Source organism: Castor canadensis, chromosome 2 (assembly GCF_047511655.1).
Source record: "Castor canadensis chromosome 2, mCasCan1.hap1v2, whole genome shotgun sequence".
Classification (NCBI taxonomy): domain Eukaryota; kingdom Metazoa; phylum Chordata; class Mammalia; order Rodentia; family Castoridae; genus Castor; species Castor canadensis.
Window position 1 is genome coordinate 147,743,650 of NC_133387.1, and position 23,263 is coordinate 147,766,912.

The 23,263-nt window shown below is 46.0% G+C and overlaps 1 protein-coding gene across 2 annotated transcripts in view; it reads left to right on the forward strand.

Moving 5' to 3' along the window:
- Lipc (lipase C, hepatic type) overlaps positions 1–23,263 on the forward strand; it is a 147,301-nt gene that overhangs the window by 12,559 nt on the left and 111,479 nt on the right. For both annotated transcript variants that reach the window (XM_074066061.1, XM_074066063.1), the window contains exon 2: positions 4,364–4,494. In XM_074066061.1, the coding sequence (XP_073922162.1) occupies positions 4,410–4,494 (85 nt within the window). In that variant the 5' untranslated portion in view covers positions 4,364–4,409. The remainder of the gene's footprint in view (positions 1–4,363; positions 4,495–23,263) is intronic.

Below are 23,263 nucleotides of genomic sequence, written 5' to 3' on the forward strand. Positions count from 1 at the left end.
CTCAACATTCCTATTTCTTCAAAAAGTGTTCTTTAAATTAAAAAAGAGCAAGAACTGGGCAATTTTTAAAAATCTAATTGTAAAACCATTATTATTCTAATCTGAAGATTACAAACGAGAGTGTAGTGTTGTCCAAATTAGAAAAGTCTTTGAGGAATTTTACACAGGAAGAGGCCAGTGGACATTGACATGGAGGATGATGGCAGTTGCAGACTCCTGTCTCTAAGGGAACAGGGCCTGACCGTATGTAGTTCACAGGAAACAAACAGTCCTAGCAAAACTTCTGGGCTTAGCTGGCCACAGTGGCTCACCCTGTAATCTTAGCTAGGAACAGGAGGACCATGGGCTGGCCTGGAACCTGTCATCTTAGCAATGATGGGAAGCTTAAAATAGAAGGACTGTACTCCAGGCCAGCCTCAGCAAAAAGCAAGACCCTATCTTCAAAATAATCAGAGCAAAAAGGACAGGGGGCATGGCTCAAGCAGTAGAACACCTGCCTAGCAAGCATGAAGCTCCAAGTTCAAACCTCAAACCAACTTCTGTGTTTTCCTGGGTGTAGAAAAGACCAAGGATCCCACTGGTGGAGCTACTGTCTGTTCAGGTACATTGAAGAAGCCAGCCACATTACCATCAGGCTGTAAAGGCCTCAGAGCCATTCTGTGCCTCTAAGGCCAAAGTCATGAATCTCTTTGACAGAGTATCTTTCTAAGTTTTAAAAATTTTGAGTACCCTCTCCAATATATGGACATACACTTGCTGATAGACTATACAGCACTAATATATTATAAGCATGCATACAACATATAAATATTGTAAATATAGAAATGACCCAAGCATTGTATGCACATATGAATAATAAATAAATAAATATTCTAAATATGACCCAAAGGAAAGTCTGAACACTTAATTTTTTTCTTTATGGATCAAAATAGAGCTCTCTGGGAATGGCTCTCTAATTTCATGACTCCAAAACTAACCTGGAGAACTTGTTTTAAATGATGGCTCTCCAGGCCCCAGCCCTACAGATGTGTTTGGGATGAGCCGATAACTTCTCCTTTTTCTGAACCCCTCCTCCCACCAGTTGACTCTGATTCTGATACTCAGTTGAATTTTCGATCTACTTGTCCAGACCCTTCTAGTTTCCTGCTCCTTTCATTTTTTGCTAAAATTGTATCACTGTGGTCTTATTGTTGTCTACCTCCTAGACAGATACTCTCTTAGTCCCCTAGATGAGTCTAAAATAATAAAAATAACAATAATAATACCTGCATTCTCTCAGGATTGCTAAGGGCTTTACACACATTTCCTCACTTAATCAGATCAGGTAGGTATTATTGTCCCATTATACAGCTGAAGAAAACAAAAGTTCAGTACCCAGGGTTACCCAGCTAGTATGTGGTAGACCAGGGATTCTCAGACTGTTGACCAAGGCACACATTGTCTCCAAAATAAGTCAATATAGTTTATCGGACCTCGATTGGACACCCTCACACAAATTACTCCTCATTACGTACTCGTGTCTAAGTGCAAATATCAGTCCACAAAACCTGATGCATACGAAATGTAGCCCTTTGTTTTCTGAATTATTGATTCCAACCCCCTATTTTCAGAAAACCCTCCCTAGATTCCTTCTCTCCACTCCACTCCCAGTTATGCCATAGTTTTGGACCAGACACTTCTCCCAGGCAGGGGTGGAGGAGTTAGCACCTGGTCCTCTGTCACCAGTCCACATAGGGGGTCAGTGAGGGGTCTGTCCTACCATTGATTTGACCTGTTGGCATGGAAGGCTTACTGCAGCTCCCATCCCACCAGTCCAGGGGCATCATTTAACCATCAGCTGACACACGCAGGGTCATTTCCTCTCCAGGCACTTACCTCCCCTCAGGGTTCCAGAAAGCAAGGCACTATCCCCTCTGTTCTCTTGTCATTTTCCAGGAGAAACTCACTAAACTTGAGGTGGCATTAGAGGAATTTGGGGGTGGGGCAAGGAAAGGAATTACAAGAGCTAGGACAACTTTGAAGGCCTTTTCCCCTGTAAAAAGTGTACTGGGGGTGGGGGGGGTGGAGGCACTTGGATTCATTGGTATTTTTGGAGAGTCAACTAGCAAAGTGACATGGGAGTAGGGAGGAGAGGAAAGCAGGCTCAGAAGAGAGGAATCCAGGGGGATAGTCAGCTGGTTTTAGGTGCCAACTTTATAAGGAAAAAGAAATAAAGTGGAACTGTCAGATCCTGCTTAACCACGCAGGGTAAGAAGGAACCAGCCAGGTATCCAGGACAGAAAGTCTTGCTCAGAAATCATGCATCTGGGCCAGGCATGGTGCTACATGCCTGCCATCAGCTACAGAGGAGGCACAGGAAAAAGGATCACAGTCCAGGCCACCCCAGGCAAAAAGAAGTGATATCCTACCTGAAAAATAACAAAGGCAAAAAGGCTTGTTTGTGGCTCAGGTGGTAGAGCACCTTCCTAGAGAGCTCTAGGTCCTGAATTCAAACCCTGGTACTTTAAAAAAGAAAGAAAAGAAGGAAGAAAGGAAGAGAGAGAGAGAGAGGGAGGGAAGAAGGAAGGAAGGAAGGAAGGAAGGAAGGAAGGAAGGAAGGAAGGAAGGAAGGAAGGAAGGAATGAATCAAGGAATCTTGTGTCTAATTGGATGGTCACCAAGTTGCAGCCCTGTGAAGAAGATACAGCCATAGCACAGCACTTTGATAGGCTTTGGATGAGGTGAAGACCATCCAAACTTGCTGGTGGCCTCAGAAGGTCTTTTGAGTCAGTCTTACCTGGACGAGCATCACCGAGCTGTCTAACTACCTAGGCACCACATTCCCTCGGGTAACTTAATTCCATCTCAAACTCCACAGGGCCAATGCTGAATTCCTAATCTTTCCTCACCAGACCTGCTCCCCTCACAGCTTCCATGTCTCTGCTGAGAGTCACCCCATTAATCTACTCACTCAAGCCAAAAATCTGAAGTCATTCTTAACTCCTCTCTTCTCCCACATTTCATATCCCAGCAGTTAGAGAATCTTACTGGTTCTACTTTTGAAATATATCAGCACCCGTCCAACTCCAGATACCATGTCACACCAGATCACCCGATTGCTCACCAGGTCAGATGCAAGACCCTCCTTAAATCTCACCACATCACCTGTCGTCCGTTGCAGATCAGAGCATCTGTTGGATCACTCTTCTGCTCAGAATGGCTCCCCGTGTCTCATGGCATAAATGCCAAAGGCCTGTGATGGTGTCTCGCTGCTCACTGGCCACCTTGCTATTCTCAGAACACATCAGGCATGCTCCAACCTCAGGCCTTTGCACTGACTGCATGGAAGTCCCCCCACTCCAAGAAGTCCTTAGGGTCAACTCCTTCACCTCCTCAAACCTTTGCTCTAAGTTCAACTTCCTAGCAAGATTAAATCAGCACCTTCTTCCCCCTTAACCTTGCTACACCTTTTCCTTTTTTCATAGTTTTTACTGCATTCTACCAATCTACATGAACCTCTTCTGTACTGTATCTGTTGTCTATTATCTAACTCCTCCCACCCCACCGCACACCATACCTAAGTTCTACACGGATCAGAATCTCTCATGTATCCCACGCACCTAGAACAGTGCCTGGCACACAGTAGGCACTCAGTATATAGCATATGTAGATGGATGGAAAACTGAAGGAAATGCACGGTGGCATTTCTCCCATCTGCTTTTACTGAGTTGTCTCACCTCTCCTCTACTCTGCTGAACATTGATTAACCCAGGGGAGGAAAGAGAGTTTAGTCTGGGCCACTTCTCGATGAACCCTCAACATGGCCATCTTTGCTTCTCTCCCAGCTCCTTCTTACTCTGAGGTAAGGGCTTTTCCCCCCTTTTCAGCTGTAGAAACACTGCCCCCACTCCACGCTATGAGAGCATCAGCAGTTTTGCAGAACATGAATCCTGTGGGAGTCTCAGCATAGCAGGCCCTTTCCTTTCTCTATGGCTTGAGCTGCAATTTGAAATACCATGTCCAAGAGGCCACTTTCCCTCTGCAGTGCAGTCCCCTGTCAGAGGGTGACTTAGGCAACATGAAGCCACCCACCCCTGACCTTTGACAGAACTTCCAAACACAACATGTTAACTTTCCATAGATTAATTTGCAACTCTGACCTTAGCCCAAGAAGGTAAGATTATATGACAAGATGTTTTATTTTCAAAATGTATCAGAATAAACAACACTTTTGTGATTCAATCTTTTTGGTAGTAGATATAGTTAGCTTTGGGGTTGGGAGAAGCAAGGAAAGTGTCTAAACACTAGCTAACATGTCGAAAGGTTAATAATTAATGGGCAGCCTTCCCTGACAAAGTACCAATCCGCATTCTGGTCTTTTTAGCTCCAGAAATTAGCAAGAAGACCTCGGACCCTGGGTGAGACGAGAAATGGGAAGTCCCTTTTGTGTCCCCATTTTCTTCCTGTTATACATCTTTATTCAATCGAGTGCCCATGGACAAAGCCCAGGACCAGGTAAGAGCCTATCTTTTCTCTAGAGATGGGCACAGATTCTTCATTCTTAAATGTGTGCCACAACCAGGTGACTGGGTGGGACAGAACTTGCTTCAGAAAATACCGGTGGCTTTCTAAGTGCGTCCCAGGTTTCAGGGACTTGTAGCACTTTGTAAACAGGACTGAAATTTTAGAAAAATCACTCAGAGCATAGGCGTGGTCTAAAAGTGCCTGCAGCTAGCAGTGGAATCTCTGGCGACTCTGATTCAAGTGCAGTCATGCTAGGACTTCTTGAGCAGAGAATGAGCTGGAAGACTTGAGATCGGCCTGCGAGTTAATTTAGCATCTCATTTGCAATTGGGGTGCCCAGCATGCAGGGGAGCGCCCTGTCTGGTTGGGGTGTTAAATTAACTGGCTCTCTTTGAAGAGAGAGGGAGTCATGAGACCATTTCTGGTCGGGGATGAAGTAGAGGTGTCATTGCATGTTTTTTAGCCTCTGCCAAAGTTTGATTCTAAGCTGGAAATTCCAGCAGCAGTCTGTCTGTTGTGAACGTTACTTCATAAACTAGACTGATGGCCAAAGACAGATCCAAATGCTGGATCAGATAAGTGGAGTCCAGTTGAATGGCACGTTACATCAATAAGTGACCAATATGAAATTAACTGTACAATTTGGGTGTTTGAGACTTTTTTTTTTTTTTTGGTGGGACTGGGGTTTGAACTCAGGACTTCGAGCATTCATATAGCAGGTGCTCTACTGCCTGAGCCACACCTGCAGTCCATTTTGCTCTGGGGGTCTTAGGAACAATTTGCCCAGGTTGGCCCCAAACTGCAATGCTTCAAATCTCAGCCTCCAAAGCAGCTAGGATTACAGGCATGAGCCACTGGCACTGGGCTTATTTGAGACTCTTTGAGCTGGTTAAAATCGGGAGCAAATAAAGCTATGGTAGAGGCTGAGATTTTTCTGTCCTCAAAGACTGCTTTAAAATTTTGAGAATCAGGAATTTACTAACAGGGTATGGACCCAAAAAGAAAAATGGCTGCTCTTTTGTATTTAGTCATTATTTTTTACCCTAGGTCAGTCACTGACTAATTAGAGTAGTATGAATATCACCATTCACTGAGTATTTTCTGTGCCAAGCACTACACTAATTATCTTGCACCGCTCGTTTCATTTTTAAAGTCATGTCTAAAAATGGCCTTTACATAATAATTTAGAGCCATAAAGGTAAAATTGCTGGTGATTTTTAGTTCATGGGTTCACAGTGATCAAGCTAAAGAGCTTATCCTGCCTTTTGGTTCAGAATGTTGTGTTTGTTGGTTTTTGTCAAAGTGTAACATTTATCAGAGTCTCACTGAGTTTTCACAAATGGAACCAGGATCCCCAAAGCTTCTGTGGTGCACCCCGTAAGCCTTACCAAATAGTCCTTTGCCTGATGGGGAACACTCCACTAGGTATAATGCACATCAGGTGCCCTCTTGCACCTGGTTTCTTCCATTGAGCGTTAGGTCTCTAAGAGTCACCCATGCAGGTTCGTGTGCCTGTGGCTCATTCATCCTCATTGAGGGAGCATGCCACTGTGAGACTGTCCCACACTTCATTCACCCATTCTACTATTGATGGCCCCAAACAGTTTTTGCAACTGAAACTTGGAGTTTGGAAGCCATCGGTGCCAAGGCAGAAGTTGAAATGGGGAATGACCTCCCCTTGGTGGTGTCTGGGTGTTGTTCAGATTGTTCTCAAAAGTCTCCTTGTCCTGCTGTTTTCCCTGGTCCTGGATTATCCAAAAGCTGAAGGAAGTGTCTGTGGTTAACAGGAGGAGCTCTCGGGAAAGAGGAACAGAGTCAGGAGAAAGTAGAGCTCTTGGCAGAATTCTTTCTGCAGGGCGTAAGCCCCATCTGTGCACAAGTGGCTGGTGTGACATCTTCCTGGGAAAACTGCAGGGACCTCAGTGTCCCATGGTAGAGCCTTGTCAGCTGAGCACTATGCCAGTGGCTCTAAATAGGGGCTATTTGCCCACCAAGGGGCACCAGCAATGTCTGGAGATGGTTTTGGTTGTCACACTGGGGAGAGAGAGCTTCCCTTCTGGAAGCTAGTGGGTAGAGGCCAGGACTGATGGTGAACATCCTGCCATGCCCAGGACAGCCCCCACAACAAGGTCTCATCCTACCAAAAATGCTAACGGTGAAAAACTCTGGTGTGTACCAAGCTGCAACTGTCCCTAGTCAAAGACCAGGCCGAGCTCCATCAAGGACATTCCCTCCTTAGCCCCAGCCTCCCAGCCTTCTTCTTTCGAATCTTATTAAGGGCATTTTACTAATGGATGCACTGATGACTGGGCACCCAGTTTGTGCCAGGCATTGCAGGATCACCTTAGCTCATTCTCGCTCAATAGCCAAATGACCCAGCAATTCAGTGTCTTGCTCAGAAGGTGGCAGCTGTCTGCCCTGCAAACTGGCAACAAGGAGGTCATTATCCATAGGGAATTTAAATATAATATTAGAATCAAAAGTTGGTCTACCATTCTTTATCATGATTCTAGATAATGCCACTGGTAAAAAAACAAAGTTTCTCCCAGCAAAAATAGCTCTCGGTCTAATCTCTGAAGAACTTCAATGGTTATTGTTGAGTTGTATTAATATGTTTGTAAACTTGAAATTATCATATTTTTATTACTTATCCTTTAATGAATATCGTGTTCTACACTGGCATTTATTTAAAGAATTCCCAGGTGTCCTGTCAGCCCCAACTCTCACAAACTAGTGATGCATGTTACTTGCAGGAGTGAATGTGTACTGGTTCAGGATTCTTCCATCTGCTTGGGGAAGTGGTGGTACTTACTCCTGTTCCTGCATTTAAGCAAGAGACTTGAAACAAAAAGTGATGGTGTAGGGATCATAAAGATGAGAACACAGAGCTTGAGCTAATTTAATCTTATGTGGACCCTCCCCCAAAAGCTTTTGTTTGTCTGTAAAATTTAAACCAATCTTTTTGATTGTGAACTGTGAGGTGTAAGAATTTGTCTGGTAAGTAAAAATTTGGGCCCATACAGGAAATATTTTTACTGTATCTGACTATCTTAAAGTTGAAATTTACTCTTCTTTTTTAAAATTGTTCATTGCTTTAAAGCTAAAAATGAATTTTAAAAAGTAGTGATTACAAATCCATCACAAAGAAGGCTGAGGCAAGAGGATTGTGGATTTGAGGTTAGCTTGGGCTACACAGTGAGACCCTTTCAGAAAGAAAGAAAGAAAGAGGGAGGGGGAAATGAAGGAAGGGAAGGGAGGAAGAGGAAGGGAGGAAAGGAAAGGAAGGAAAGACGGAAGGAAGGAAGGAAAAAAGAAAGAAAGAAAAGAATGATTACTGATTTTTGCAAAAATAAATGAAAATAATTTTGCCTTACAGAACAAAGGAGCATTAAAATGATGCATTCTGTATGTCTAATACAATGCATGTGGTAGCCCACACTAACAAAGGAGATATGTCTATAAATTTTTCTCAACCAGAGCATGGACTATAATGAATCCTCCTGGAGAGGAAAGAGGAGACAGACAGAGTTCACTTCCAAGTACAGGGTACAGAAAGGCTGCTGAAGGAGGCCATGTGTGAGCAGGGTTTTGAAGGCTGCTATCTACACAAAAGAGAAGGAGAAAAGGCAAAACTACAGACCTGATAAAGTGCACATGTTTTTCAAGCACAAACACCTTCTAAAAGTAGGCCACTTAGGAAGAAGAAGACATACACACATGCATGCACACACGTATGCACACACAGGTAACGCCAGCAATACTGGTTACTCTACCACAAACTGGACACAACTCCCGTGCCCAAAAAACCATCAAGGATGGGGAGTGCAGCTCTTGCTAAGTCCATCTTTAAACTTAAATACCTACTACTAAAGGTTCCAATTGGGGGTGATAATTCTGGGCTTCAGAACTAAAAGGTTATTGCTGCCCATGAGACACTCATAATTTGACCCCAGAGATCTTAACCCAGCCCAAATGATGGTTGCAGCCCCAAGGCTGTGAGTAAGTGCATTTACAGTAGGGGACAGAGGCTATCACTCTTGGAAAGTTATTAAAAGGACCTGTGACTTCCAAAAACATTCGTTAATAACTTACAGCTTCTAAAAATAAGTAAAAGAAAATTTTATATACAATAATATGGAGGGAAAACAGGGCTAAATATCCTACATGTTGAATCATAACTATGAACAAAATGTCTCTATGATATGTTACTAGAGATTAGATGTATATTTAAAGATATATAAAGAGTTTTAAGGCCATGGAGGGGCTGGAAGGAGTACTTAAATGTACAAGAAAAAATGATTAGCTTCAATTAGATCAGTCCTGGGACTGGGGATGTGGCTCAGTGGTAGAGCACTTGCCTAGAGAGGCCCTAGGATTTGATCCCTAGCATCCAGCATTGGAAGGAAGGAAGGAAGGGAGGGAGGAGAAAGAAGAAAGAAAGAAAGAAAAAAAGAAAGAAAGAAAGAAAGAAAGAAAGAAAGAAAGAAAGAAAGAAAGAAAGAAAGAAAGAAAGAAAGAAAGAAAGAAAGAAAGAAAGAAAGGAAGGAAGGAAGGAAGGAAGGAAGGAAGGAAGAGAAGGAAGGAAAGAAAGAAAAAGAAAGAAAGAGAAAAACAGAGAGGGAGGGAAGAAGGGAGGGAGGAAGGAAGGAAGGAAGGAAGGAAGGAGTCACCCCAAGAGGGCAGTGGCAAAGAGCTCTTATACTGATCATTCAGACTTGCCACTTGTACCCATCCTTGCAGGCTCAGATTGCTGCCCCAGGTTGGGCTAATTCCTGACAGGCCTCCACCATTGCAGGGAGCATCGTTCATGACTAATGTTGGAGGAGGTGGGTTGGTGTCATGGTTCAAATGGTAGAGCATCTGCTTAGCAAGCATGAAGCTCTGAGTTCAACCACCAGTATATATAAAGTATACATGTAAATATGTACATGTGTGTATATATATGTATATGTATATGTGTATGTAAATGTACACCTATATATGGAGGCAGCATCGGAGATGGAACTTCCACCAGGAAGAGTGCCCAGATCCAGAACAGCAGAGGGCCAGCCCCCAGTATTCTAGTGAAATGTTCCTTCCGCAAGAGATCCTCCCACCCCCTGCCAGACTTCCTGCCCAGCAGGTCTAGAACCCTCCTGAGGCAATCTCCCCAGAGAGGACAGGCCAAAGGCCTGGGTCCAGGAACTCAGGACCTGAACCCACATTCTTTAATTCTGGATCCAGAACATAATCCATTGTACAAACAGAAACTGCAGGGGAGATGGTTGAAGTCATAAGGCCTATAAACTGACCTGAAAGCACAAATCACCAAGTGAGGGCCCCAGCCAAAAGCCATCCCAGAATCCAATGTCAATATCAACACTGCAGCCTTCCCCTCCCATGCCCTGTTTTCACACCAGCTGCCACCATGCTACAAGGCATGCTGGGTGCTCACACAGGGACTTGGCAGGGAGAGAGGCCAGGGACAGACTGACCTGATTTAGACCTGGACTACAGACAGGACCAGGAAGTCCCAGTTACATTACCCAAAGAGATAAGCGCCCCGACCTAAGCCTGAAGTGTCCTCACCCATGGAACCCCCTTAATAAGGTAGGGGGTACGACAATTCACACAGCCAGGGAGGTGGCTGGGCACTGGTTCTAAGGAGGGTACCCATTTTAGAGTGGGGTCTTCTCCTCTGAGAACTGAGGTCCACCCTACCAGAGAAAAGGGCTCGTTAGAGACAGGCAGGACATTTGAACCCTACCAAGGGACTGTAGGAGCCACAGCCGGACTTCAGCTCTAGTGGGAGAACCAGACAATGGTGCAGAGCCCACTCAGTTCTGTAAGGGATGGAGAAGCCATGGTAAGAGGGGCAGATGGGGCTCACACTCAGGCACTGAGTCTTGAGGGGAAGAGACAAACTCCAGTCATTGACACGCTGGAGGATCCCAGGTGCAGGCCTGGCTGCTCTAGAGAAGGTGTAATTCTCAGACGTGGCCACTAGGTAGCGCTGTGATGACTCCGCTCCATCAGGAGGCCAAGGAGAGGATCTCGGGCTTGATCCTGGATGATTGGAAAATTCAAGGCAGTTAGCTAATCTCCCGTTCCTCTCTGTTTATAGCTCTATTTCCAGAAACATAGTTTGGGGGGAGGGTCGTTGGGTGGGAGCAGGAAAAACTGAAGAGAAGGGTTGCAATGGGTGGAAGGGGATGCCTCCCTGTGAGCATTTTCACCTCCATATCCCCCAGTCCACGTTCAGGGGCCTGGTGAAGCACACTGTGCACGGCCGCCCCATGGAGGGGTGCCCAGCCATCGGCCATAAAAACGAGTTCTTCTGAAAGTACATAGGTGACACCATTTATTTTTGCTTCAACACGGTGTGAGTAAAAAGCACTAAATTGTACATGTCTTATGGTAAGAACTGTGTGAAAGTATGTTTAGTTGAGGGAGAAAATGTACAAAAATGTTTGTACTTCAGTTAAGCTTTTATCTGAATTTCATCTCTTCCAAATTTTGTGTCATGTTTCCGCACTGTGTGGTATATTGTTTTTAATGAGCTGAATAATTTAAAAATAAATTTACTTCAAAATGATGCAATGGAGGGGAGTTCTGCAGCGTCAGTGTGCACAGGAAGCACCTGGAAGGCTTGTATTTTAAAAGATTTCTGGGTCTCATCTGCAGAGTTTCTAATTCAGTGGGCCTGGGGTGGACTTTGAAATTGACTTTTGTAACAAGTTCTAAGTGGTGCTGTTGGACTGGGAACCACAAGAACCACTAGAAAAATCGAAATAGTTAATGGAAGAACTAAGACTTGAACCCAGGTCTCCTGGTTTCCAAGCGAGGGCACACCCCACAGAATCAAAGCGAGCCTCCAGGACAAACCTACCTTCATTTTAACTCTCTGGCAAAGGGTGGGAACCGCACCTATTGCTTCTGGGTACTAACACCACCTGCCCTCCTCCAGCTGTTGCTATAACACAAATCACATTTTTAAGCCCAAGATATTCATACAAATGTATTCCTCCAAAACTAAACATCAACATGCAGAAAAGACAGAGGCTTGGAAAAAAAATTTCCATTACAAGTCACTTGTAATGGGGAGAAAAATAGTCATTTCAATAGCTAATTAAAGCATTCACTCTGGGCTACTCCTGACAGCCCTGAAGATATGATCAAGGACATTCTTTTCACATGAGCTGGGCATTACCAGAGCTGGGCAGGGCCTGTGGGTTCTCAGATGACTGGAACTGGCCTTTCCATGACTGTGAAAACTTTCCAGTGACAAATGTTCTAACTTGTCCCAAGAGAAACCAATATGGTGGAGCGGAAAACATACTACTTTATACTGAAACATAACAAGATCAAGGGCAGCAGATGACAGCATTCATTAAACACCTACTGTGTACCAGGCCCCATAGTCAGGACAAAACAGGGCTCCACTCATCAGCAGAGACTCCAGCCCCCTGCGGCTGTGTGCATGCGTGTGCATGTGTATGAGAATTTCAACACAATGTGATAACTGTACAAATAACATAATGCACAAAACATGGCGAGAGTGGTCAGCTAAAAAAGGCTATAGAGGAGTTGAGTCTTGAAGGAAAAGAAGTGGAAGAACATTGCAAGCAGAAGGAAAAGTGTGCACCTGCCTTGACCTTGAGGCTTAAGAAACAGTAGTGAAATTAGGAATCTATGACACTTTGCTTTGGTCCAGGGTGAGGCACACAAAAAGATGTGACCAGAGGAGAGGGACTCCAAGGCCGTTGGGGATCTTAGTTCTCACCCTCGAGGCAGTGTAGGCCACTTGGAGGCTGGCGTTTGACAAGCGGAGTGATAACATTGCTGGCCTGCCATTCCAGGCTGGGTTGATAGCCTTATCTCCCATCTGGCTGAAACCCAGACCCTCCCTGGTGGGAAGCAGTAGGTATCAACAGGAAAACGCAGGGGTGGGGCTCAGCAATCAGGGTTTTGCAACTTCATCTGGCCTGCCTGCACACACAACTCTTCCTTCAGGGCAAGCCCCAGCCTTGGGCAAATCTCCTTGAAGTTTTCTTGTTAATTGCTATTTGAAACACTAAGTCCCAGGAGGGATTCGCCCATGAGACCGAAGCAGGAATCTTGCATCTTGAAATCCATTATTCTGAGTCCGAATAGAGAATCATTTAGGAATTCCACATCATACAAACTTACACAGTTTCATCTGGAAAAATTCAGCCCTGCTTGCATTACGTCGCTGGATTTTTACAATCTTCCTGTGAACAATGTTCGCAGGTATCAGTGTACCCATTTTACAGATGTAAAGATTTACCAACTAAGACCACCATAAAAACACCTGAGGTCACATGCAAGTGAGGTCTCTTTGGCTTATGACATGGATCAGGGAGCCCAGGGTCTCTCTGCATCTCCCCAGTAAAGTGAGTGGAAAGGGGCTGACAGGCTTATGCTGGACAAGTCAGGGAAAGTCAGAGCAGGGGACTCTGAACTGGAATCCTTCAAAAGGGAGAGCAATAAGATTGGGTATCAGTAATGCAATTATTTTTAATTATTATTTAAACTTGATGATCTTGCAGGTAAGAAGATGGAAGCAGGGTTGAGCTGGCATTGACACAGGAGCACAAATCACTCATTCCTGGTAGTCAGAAGAGGGGACAATTTGGTCACGTTTGTGGTCTCCGGGTGGCCCTTCTCTGTCTTGATGCAAATGCAGAGATGGAGGGCCTCATGCTCGGTACTGTGTTCTGTGGGCACTGGCTGTGATCAGTTGGGTATCATGGCCTGCTGCAACCTGTGAGGTCTCTTAGCGCCTCTGCACTCCCTGGGTGGCTCCCTACACCTTGGATCTCTCACAGGTGATAGGCAGGGTCTCTTGTGCACTGATGTCCTGGTGTCCATAGGGTTGATGTGAATGGCCATGCAGTGCCAGGGGACCTGCAGTGGTTACCACATCTGGTATTGGGACTTAACCATTGCTGAGAAGGGGAGATATAGAAGTAGAGTTGTACCTGTTGTATTCTTTTCTCTTTCTTGAGAAAAAAAGATTTGAACTCCAAGCTTTGCACTTGCTGGCTTGAACCATGCCTCCGACCCTAATTCTACTCATTGTGAACAAGAGACCTGATACGCTAACTTAACCTTGGTTAACTCAACTGCCTTAGGGATTCAGAGTTCCAGATCCATGGAGGACAAAGGCAGAATTCTGTAAAACAATCCAAGCAGTAAATTACAGTTAAACCGTTTCTTTCCCGATGCTGTATTTTTTTCCAGTACTCTCCGGGCCAGACACGCATCAGTTTTTGGTCCGATGTTGACAGTGAAAATATAGATGTGATGCTCTTTGGAAGAGAATTCTTACATTGCTTTAATGGAGTGGAACCAAGATGTATGGAATAGCAGCTACTATTTTTAAGAACTTTTAAATGTGCCAAGGGCTGTGCCTATTTATTTCACTTAATCCATGAAATCACCCTGTGAGATAGGTATTATTATCCCTGTTTTACAGATGGGGACATTGTGACTCAGAGTAATGAAGCAACTTGCTTTTAATCACTCAGCTAGTCAGTGACTGACACAAAGATTCACAGCCAGGTCTGTCTGACTCCAACCCCATAGCTCTCTAGCAAGCCAAAGAAACCGTTCTCTCTGCTTTTGCTTAAATGTGGACTTGCCTGAAGAGTGACTGCTTGATGCTGAAAGCCATCTCCCTGATGCTGACTTCTAGGAATGCTGGGGTCCTGCTCAGAGTCCCCATGGGTACTGTAGCCTTCACAGACATCTCATTGTGGGTGCCAGTCCCAGACACCCTGGGACATATTCTGAGCCCCTCTGGGCCTGACCACTTCTAACAAAAAGTTTGTGCTCACCTTAACCAATGATGAGTGATAGGCAGGAGCAGCCTCAGTGGCTTACCCCTGGACAAAGTCTCAAACTCCATCATAGGCCTTAATTACTCAAAGTCAAGTCAGAAATACACCAAGCCTTTTTTGGCCCAAAGGAAAAAGCAGCCCTAGGGTGCCAAGCCTGGGCATTCTGGGCCAGTTTTAAGTAACTAAGAACATTTTAAATGCCGTCACCCAAAAATCTATCCGATTCAGGGTTGTCTTGGCGAACTGAGTTGGACCCTCACAGCTACTCTGTGGCTGAGTATTATCAACAAAACTGCTGAGAGATTTCTTTCCCTCAGCAGTTCCTTCCTCCAGGTGACGCATGTCTTGGAATCATTCCATAATTAAGTAATCTTCCTGCATTATTGCTCACACCCTGGCCACCACCTTCATGCCACACAGAGAGGCTCTCCTGCCTGAGATTGATGATTAGGTGATTAGGAAGGGTGACATTAGAAAGGGAAGGCAGGGATCTACAAACCCACTCACACCTGGGGATGACCAAATGACGATGTAATAAGGCAGTCCACGCTGAGGATGGCATCTGGGCTATTGATTTATTAGAAATTTTTCCACACACAGGTCTTGTGCTGGACTCACACGCAATCACTCAGCACCCCGCATATAGTCTGCTAGGGTCGCCTTAACCAAAGCCCACAGGCTGGGTGGCTTACATACAGGAATTAATTTTCTCATGATTCTGGAATCTAGAAGCTCAAGATCAAGTTGTCCACAGGGTTGCTTTTGCCTGAGACCTCTCTCCTAGGCCTCAGGATGGTGGCCTTTGTGTGACCTTCACTCTGTGTGACTTTGTGTAATCAACTCTTCTTATAAGGACACCAGCCATGTTGGACTGGGGTCCACCCCAGCGACCTTGGTAAGACTGAAGCTCCACATTAGAGACCCTGTTCCAAAAATAAGTGGAGGTGTCACAATGCAGCCCATAAGATCAGCCCTTTTTCCAGGCCCTGCTCTGACCCCAGGTGATGAGGACACTGTGGCCACTGTACGTGTATCTGTTCTACTGGAGTTGCAGCAACCCCTGGGGGGCTACCAAGTTAGCAAAGAGGCACTGGAAAGAGAACACAGTCCACACCAGGCCCAAACAGGGGCCTTCACTGGGAGTCTGGGAAGCACTTCCACTGAGAAGGTCCAGCTGGGGTACACAGGAGACAGCTGGCAGCTGCGGGGGGCACTGCTCTGGGGAGGAGCCCCTTTCAGCAGAGTGATTAAGCCTTTCTGCCACTGCCAACAGTAACTGGCAGGGACCCAAGAAGGAGCCGGCTCGTGTTGCAATAAGTAATAAAACTCACCCTCTGCACAGGGCCTGAGGGAGCCATTTGTGGGGTCATGCGTAGCATAGGCCTGAAGCACTCCCTGCCTGGAGAGGCGTTTTTCTCACACAGCATTGCCTAGGCTCACCCGGCCTCGCCAAGGACAAAGGGCCCAAGGCCAGCTGCCCCCTTCTCCTGGCAGACTGCCTCCCAAAAGGAGGGTGCAATAATGGCTGACACCCAAGGACAGAGCAGGGGCTGGAAAGACAGACTCCCACACTCTGGGAAACCATGTCTGGGCTCCTGGCCTGCCAGGGACTCCCAGCCCAGTGGAATAAAACATGAGCTCCTGAGGGAAACACTGGGTGACAAAAGAGAACCCAGTGTGGTGTTTAAAGACCTGGGCATCAGCCTCAGCTCTGTCACCTGACCCACAGGTGGCCTTGAGCAAATCATTCGAAGTCTGTAGACTTTTGTTAGTCATTTCTATCTCTACTAATGTAGACAGCCCACTGGGCTGTTAGGAGGATGAAATAAGATAGTGTGAATCATTTTGCAGCTGTCCATTGTTAGTCATAAAACAAACATTTGTGTGGAGATCAGGAGGATTAAATTAGTGAGATCCCATCTTAATCAACAAGTCAGGTGTAATGGTTCATGCCTGTAATCCCAGCTATTTAGGAGGGGTAAGTAGGAGGATCGTGGTCTGAGGTCAATCCAGACAAAAATTTGAGACTCTATCTGAGAAATAACTAAAGTAAGAAAGGACTGAGGGCATGATTCAAGTGGCAGATCACCTGCCTAGCAAGGATGAGGTCCTGAGTTCAAACCCCAGTACCTACAAAAAAATGATAATAAAACAAACATTTGTAAACACCTATTTACTATGTAGTCCTATCATTAGAATACTCATTTGATTCATGTACTACTTCCAAAGTTTTCCCTACCTTTGATTACAAAAGTGTTCAAGTATAAAAAGAAGTTTTAAGGATGATCTGATGAATTATCGTATTTCTTCTAGATAAAGTCAATAATCTTTAACATTTCATGTATTATTTTGCCTTTCTCCATTAATGTGCACATTTATGTGTTGAGAGGAAAGGGAGAAGGATGTATCTATCTATCTATCCCACTTCTAAACTGTGAATATCACGATATTTGAGTTTAAATCGTAATATGGCAACCTTCATCTTTTTAAAAGGATATTTTCCTACCTAGCCCCAGTACCACTAACTTAGGATGTTAAAAATAATTTTATATTATCCAAATTTCCCCATCTGTCCCAAACCAGAATCCAGTCAGGGTTCCCTCACTTTCTCTGGTGGTTATGTCTCTTTGGTCTCTGTATTTTGAGGTTGTGAGTCTCAAGTGCTTGATGCTGTCATACACTCATGCTGCCCGCTGTCCCCAGCCTCTCTGGGATCTCTGCCCCAGGCACCTGGCTCCTTGTTCTTTGACTGGCTCCCTGCTGGACTGCGAGCATCTCCAGGGCAAGGGCCGTCTTAAACCCAGTTGCATCCTTAGGATCGGCACAGGCCTGGCATGGAGTGTTTGCCTCATCAATGGATGAGACAGCATATACTTTTTACAAGTGAGTGAATTCTAAGTAATTTCATCTGGCAAATTCCACATCCCTGCTGAAGATCAGAGAAAACATCACAGAAGTAGAGCAGAGGTGCAGGCCTACTTCCCTGCCTAGAAACACAGGGATTCTGATGTCACCAGGGCTCCTGCTTAGAACTGAGCCCTACACTTGGGACAGGGCTGTAACTGAAAGGAGAGATGCTGTCCAGACTATAGGCTTCCTCTGCAAAGTGCACACAGGGCACAAGAGAAGCTGCCTCTGTCGCCTTTATTATGGATTGCACAGATGGGATTTTAAGTCTTTTGGGTTTCTGTGGAGCCAGGAAACCACTTCGAGATTAGCTAGAGCAAGGAGAGGGATGCATACCTTTGTTATGCTGTTTTCTGATATCACCATATGAATTCCCCATGATACTCACTAGCTTTTCTTTCTTTTTTTTTTTTGGGAGGGCTAGGGTTTGAACTCAAGGCCTGAAGCTTGCCAGGCAGGTGCTCTACCACTTGAGCTACTCCTCCAGCTGATGTTCCCTAGCTCAGTGGGAGTTTAAAGCTTCCCCAGCTTCAAACTTGAATGTGCATGTGGATCACCTGGAGAGTGATCTTTTCAGCAGGTCTGGGATGGGCTCCGAATCCTCCATGACTTATGAGTGGTCAGGCAATGCCAGTGCCTCGGGACCCCAACAGAAGGACGCGAACTCATTTCTCAGTGAGCTGACCAGCAGTGTGCTGGCTTGGGAGCGGGGGAAGGGAAAGAAACACAGTGAGTAAGACAGTCTGCAAATGTCTTATTACTATGTCTGGTGTGTTGCTTAAACTGACTTAATTCTTACAACAACCTATGATCTATAATGGACATTTTTAAATGTCTTATTGTACATATAAAGGAACTAGGGCTGACACACTATAATTGTTCAAACCTCAGCACTGCCAAAAAAGCAAGAATGGTGTGTGAGCAACAAAACAGACCTTGGTGTCAGGTAGACATCAACTGAAACTTCACTACACCCTTTCACTAACTGGGCAGAACAGATCCTAATATTGTGTCAGAAATTTCTCACACTATTAAACTGCAGCCATGAGTGATGGCCCTAACTCTGTCACCAAACAGATGTGTGACTTTGGGTAAGCAACTGCCCTCTCTGGTCTCCAAAATCTGCAAGCTCTTCGTGGCCCTTCCTCTCTAACAGGAAAAAGGTCTCTAAGCATCTCTTTCAGCTTCTGCCAGCCAGGATGAAGGCATTTGTTTCCCCTGGCTCAGGGGTGACTGAGCCTTCTTAGGCAGGGCAGGGATCTCCTGGACTCACCCTGCTGTCCCTTCCTCTCTCCCTCCCTCTTTTCCTCCCTTCCTTTCCTTCCTTCTTAACCTCACACAATATATATGGAGCACATAAAGGCCCTATACTCAGCTGGGAGGAAACTGACCTAGCCTACAGGTGCTCAGGCCCCAGGAACACAGAAGACAGTCCTGATACAGCCCCAGTGGGACAGTCAGGCCTAAGTGGGCAGCGTCTCCACCTGCCAGGCTTGCTAAGTGCTTTTGCTGGAATATTTCATTTCATCCTCACCCCCAGCCCATGACAGAGGTGCTAGCATTGTTCCCATTTTCAAGAGGACTGGGGGTGTAGCTCAATGGTCGAGCACTTGCCTAGCATGCATGAGGTCCTGGTTCCATCTCCAGTATCACAAAAAAGAGAGAGAGAAAGGAAAAAAACAAGCTTAAAAAGGACAAACAACCAGCCAAAGTCACAGAGTCGATTAGGGATTAATGAGGTAATATACGTAAAAACACTCAGCAGACTGTCTGGCAAGAGAAACGGTAACCAATACACCTTTTTCAAGTGGCAGACCAGGGAATTGGAGCCAGGTATCTGCAGCCCCTGACACAGCCAACTGACCAGTGACGACAACTGTCCTCTTGTTGTCCTTAGAGGACAAACGCCAGGCTTAGGCCTGGCCACACATGGTGAGAGAACTGCAGAAGAGCCCTCCTAAGAAAGCTTGGTCACTTGCAAGTGATTGATGGGCACGCACAAGGGCAGTGGGAACGCCAACAGGCCAGGAGCCCAGGGGAGGAGGGACAATTAGTCATGCCAGGGAGGCTCCCCAGGGCTCCTCGTAGATGGCTGCCCAGAAACCCATCTCCCTGCACACCAGGCTCAGCTGCTCCACGCCTCAGCTGCCCTGCCCCTTGTCTGGGTAATGGAGTATTTCAAGCATGTTGGAGGCCATCAATTAGGGCTTAACTCCCCGTGTTCATTTTCAAAGGCGCTCCACTAAGATCCACTGCAGAGGTAAATCTTTCTCCTTTCTCATCCCTTGGCTTGGAACTAAAATGCCACCCAGCATTCTCTCCCAAAGAAATTGAGATTCATGGGTCACTGTCAATAGCAACACACGTTAGGCATTATTTGAAAGTCTCCTTGTTCCTTGGGACTGATTGCTATTTACATTGAAAGATAAATGTGGCTTTACAATCCACGTAGGTTGCTAGGAGGAATGGGTCTTACTGTTTTTTTGCCCTTGGAGACATTTTTATTTCACTTCATTCTGTTTTATCTGGTGCTATGAGCGCTACTCTGCACCCCCTCCCGCCATTTCTCAGATATTCCATTGTTCTCTGAGGCTCTGGAACAATAACAAGGGAAGCCAGTCTGTCCTCAGTCCAGGAACACCAATGTGACAATCTGAAGAGACCCTTTGTACCTTAGTAGCAGACTTGTCCCTGACTCCAGGACTGAAGCCACCAGCCAATGGTCTGGGTCAAGACTGAGACTCCCAAGGGGCTTTCTGGGGGAGAAACAGGAGGTCCCTTCTTGTACACCCCTGGCCTTTTGTGTTATAGAATGGAGTGTGGAAACTGAGGCAGGAGCAGAGTCATTTTGATCAGTGGGTCTTGACCTTCCTCATGCATCCAAATCCTCAGATTATATTATAACCCAGGTTGCTGGGATCAGGAAGTCTCCACAGTTGCTTTACCATAGGCTTAAGGACCCAGAAATGTGTATGTCCAACAAGGTCCTAGGTGATTCTAATACTGAAGTCCGTCCTGGATTCCACCTGAGGACCCATTTAGAACAAGAGTGGGAAGCAACGAAGGCCGTGAGAGAGATCAGGCTGCCAGCACTACTTGGCATTCAGAAAAGAATAGCACCACCTAAACGGGAACTTCATTAAGTTTCACTGGGCAATGTGTAATTTAAATCTTTTTCTATGAAATCTTCAGCTAAAGGCCTATTTCCATGAATATGCTATAAATCTACATCTGTTTTAGAGACACACTGAAGCACTGAATGAGTCAGCCATGACTTTGGTGAGCTGTCATACCCAGGTTAGCAGGAAGATCAAGGTGATGGTTGGTCATGGTCCCACCACTGGGATGTTTTGATGGTTATTGGGTGACAATTGTTAAGGAGGTTCGTGGTGTTGTAACAGAGTTGGGGTGCTGGACCACACCAGTGACTCCCAAGAGACTTTTTCTGCAGTAGTCAAGGTTTTTAGGTGAAACTGGGCCCAGGGCAATGGGGGTACAGTCTAAAGATGCAGGGAAGCCCAGGTCACACACCAGAGGCCTTGCAGGTTGACAACAGCTTTTGCATTGTGCCAGGTACCTTCCATGGTGAGCTGCCATTGCAGTTCACCAGCACTGCCTTCCTCCCCAGGGAATGTGCTGGGAAGACATCATGCACTGGAGCCTGGTGCACTTAGAAAGAGGCCCTAACCACAAGACAGGAAGAAAGAAGGTAAGATACCCAGTGCTTGCATCAGTTGGAACTTTGGGTCACAAGGACAGAAATCCAATTCAAATTAACCTAAGAATAAAGGGGAAGTTATTTCCTCATATAACACTGATGTTTAAAATGTAAATAAGCTCAGGTGCAGCTGGACTATGACCCTAAGAAAGTCCCATGTTTCTCCATCCCCTTTCTACCCTCCTTCCCTTTTCCTCTCTCTCCTCCCCTCTCTCCATAATGACACTTGAGAGTCCCAGATTATCTCGGCCCTTAGAACATAAAATTCCAGAGTCCATGCCTTATCACATACTTCTGGCAACAGTTCCAGAAAGGTCTCTGGCCAAGTGCTCGCCCTAAGTACATGACTAGGGCAGAAGAATGGGATTCTGATTGGCCTGGTTTCAGAAAAATGCCCAAGGCTAGGGTAATATCAGCTTTATCCAAGCCAGACCAAAAGGGAGGGGCCCTTTCACCAAGGAGATGCCAATTGGACCATGGGGGACTAGCCACCACCAGTCTCCCCCCGCCCCCGCCACACACACCACCACCAAAGTCGTGCTGTATGAATGGATCTACCTGGGCAGAGCCAGCCTCAATGAGCAGGGGGACATCCTGGATGACATCACAGCCAGGGCAATGGGATTTTTAATCCATTCTGTACGCAGGAGGACCAAGTCAACTCCCAACACTGTTCCTCCCAGAGGAAACAGATGAGTGAAAAAAACATAAAGCCAGTGTTTTTACTGGCTTCTAGGATGCTCAGGGATAAACACCTACTTCGGTGATTCTTTCTTCTATTCCACAGAACTTGTCAAAGTGGATCCCAGGGCTGGTTTGGCATGCAAGTTCTCCATCCCACCTCAGACCCACTGACTCAAAAAGACTGGGTGTGGAGCCCCGTGGTCAGGGTGAACAAGCCCTCTGGGTTATTCTGAATCACGCACCAAAGCTCGGGAACCACTGCTCTATACGTATATTTGACCTAACTCACCCGGTACAAAGGGACCACCTACTATAAAACTGAGACCTGTCACAGGTTTAATGAGCAGCCTGAATTTAGAGGGCCATAAATGTGAAATGGGTTTCTACTCCTCCCTCCCCTGCCTTCAACCATGCACTAAGTCATCCTTTTCCGTTCATTAGTAGCATCCTGGGTAGATTCCTTCATTTTTGGTCAGTCCTATTATGAAAAGTCTTGTTTGTTTTCTTTCTAAAGCCTTAATTTCACATCTAATAGACATTCTTCTTTCCTCCTTCATAACAGAGATGGAACTTAAAGTGGGGAAGGGCGAGGATACATCTGCCTATCTCCCCTCTGGAGCACTGTGGGGTGAGGCGGGGGTGGGAGAGACCTGAAGAACTGGTCCTGGAACTGGTAACCTCCCTTTTCAGTGCCTAACTCTTTGGGTGGAGGGGTACAGATGTTGGGGCAGAGGTCCTCACTCTTTGGCTGTTGTGCCTCACAATGGCTCGTTCTGTTGGTGGCCTTGGTCCACGTGATGGCACCTGACCCCCAGCTCATCTGATATTGAGAAGAGCATCTCTGGCCCCCTTTGGCCTCTCCAGTGGGCCGTGGCCCTGCTATTTCCAGAGCCTCAGAAACTACTGGGGCCTTCTTCCCTACCCTCTAAGAGCTGTAGGGAACTGATGTAAGGGATCTGCTGTGGTCTGAATGTCCTCTTCCAAACTCATATTGAAATGTAATTGCCACTGTGACACCCCTCCCCTCATGACTGGATTAATGTCATCATTGCAGGAGTGGGTTAGTTACCTGGAGAATGGCTTTGTTATCTCGGGAGTGGCTTTGTTATAAAAGTGGGCTATCTTGAGTACACATGCTCCCTTGCTCCTGCCCTCTGTCCCGCACATGCTCACTTGCCCTTCTGCCATGTTATGACACAGCAAGAAAGCCCTCACCAGATACAGCCCCTCAGGCTCCAAAACTGTGAGCTTAATAAACTTCTGTTTATAATTTTCCCAGTCTGTCATATTCTACTATAACAGCAGGAAATGGACTGAGACAGACCCACTCCCTCTGACACCTATACCACAGTCACCTTGGCTCAGCTGCTGCTGCTGAAGCAAGCCCAGTCCTCACATTCACATACAGCCCCACAAATTCCTATGGATACAGGTCAAAACTCTCCCCAAAGTCCCACCACCAAACAGGGCCAAGAGTTTCAACACCACAGCAAACATTCCAGCGTGGAGCCATGTGCCAATGTCTGCCTCCTGCATTCTTGGTGATTCTGATCGCTCTCTGAACTTGAGCTCAGGGGGAGAGTCACAATGGGAGGGACAGAAGTATTCC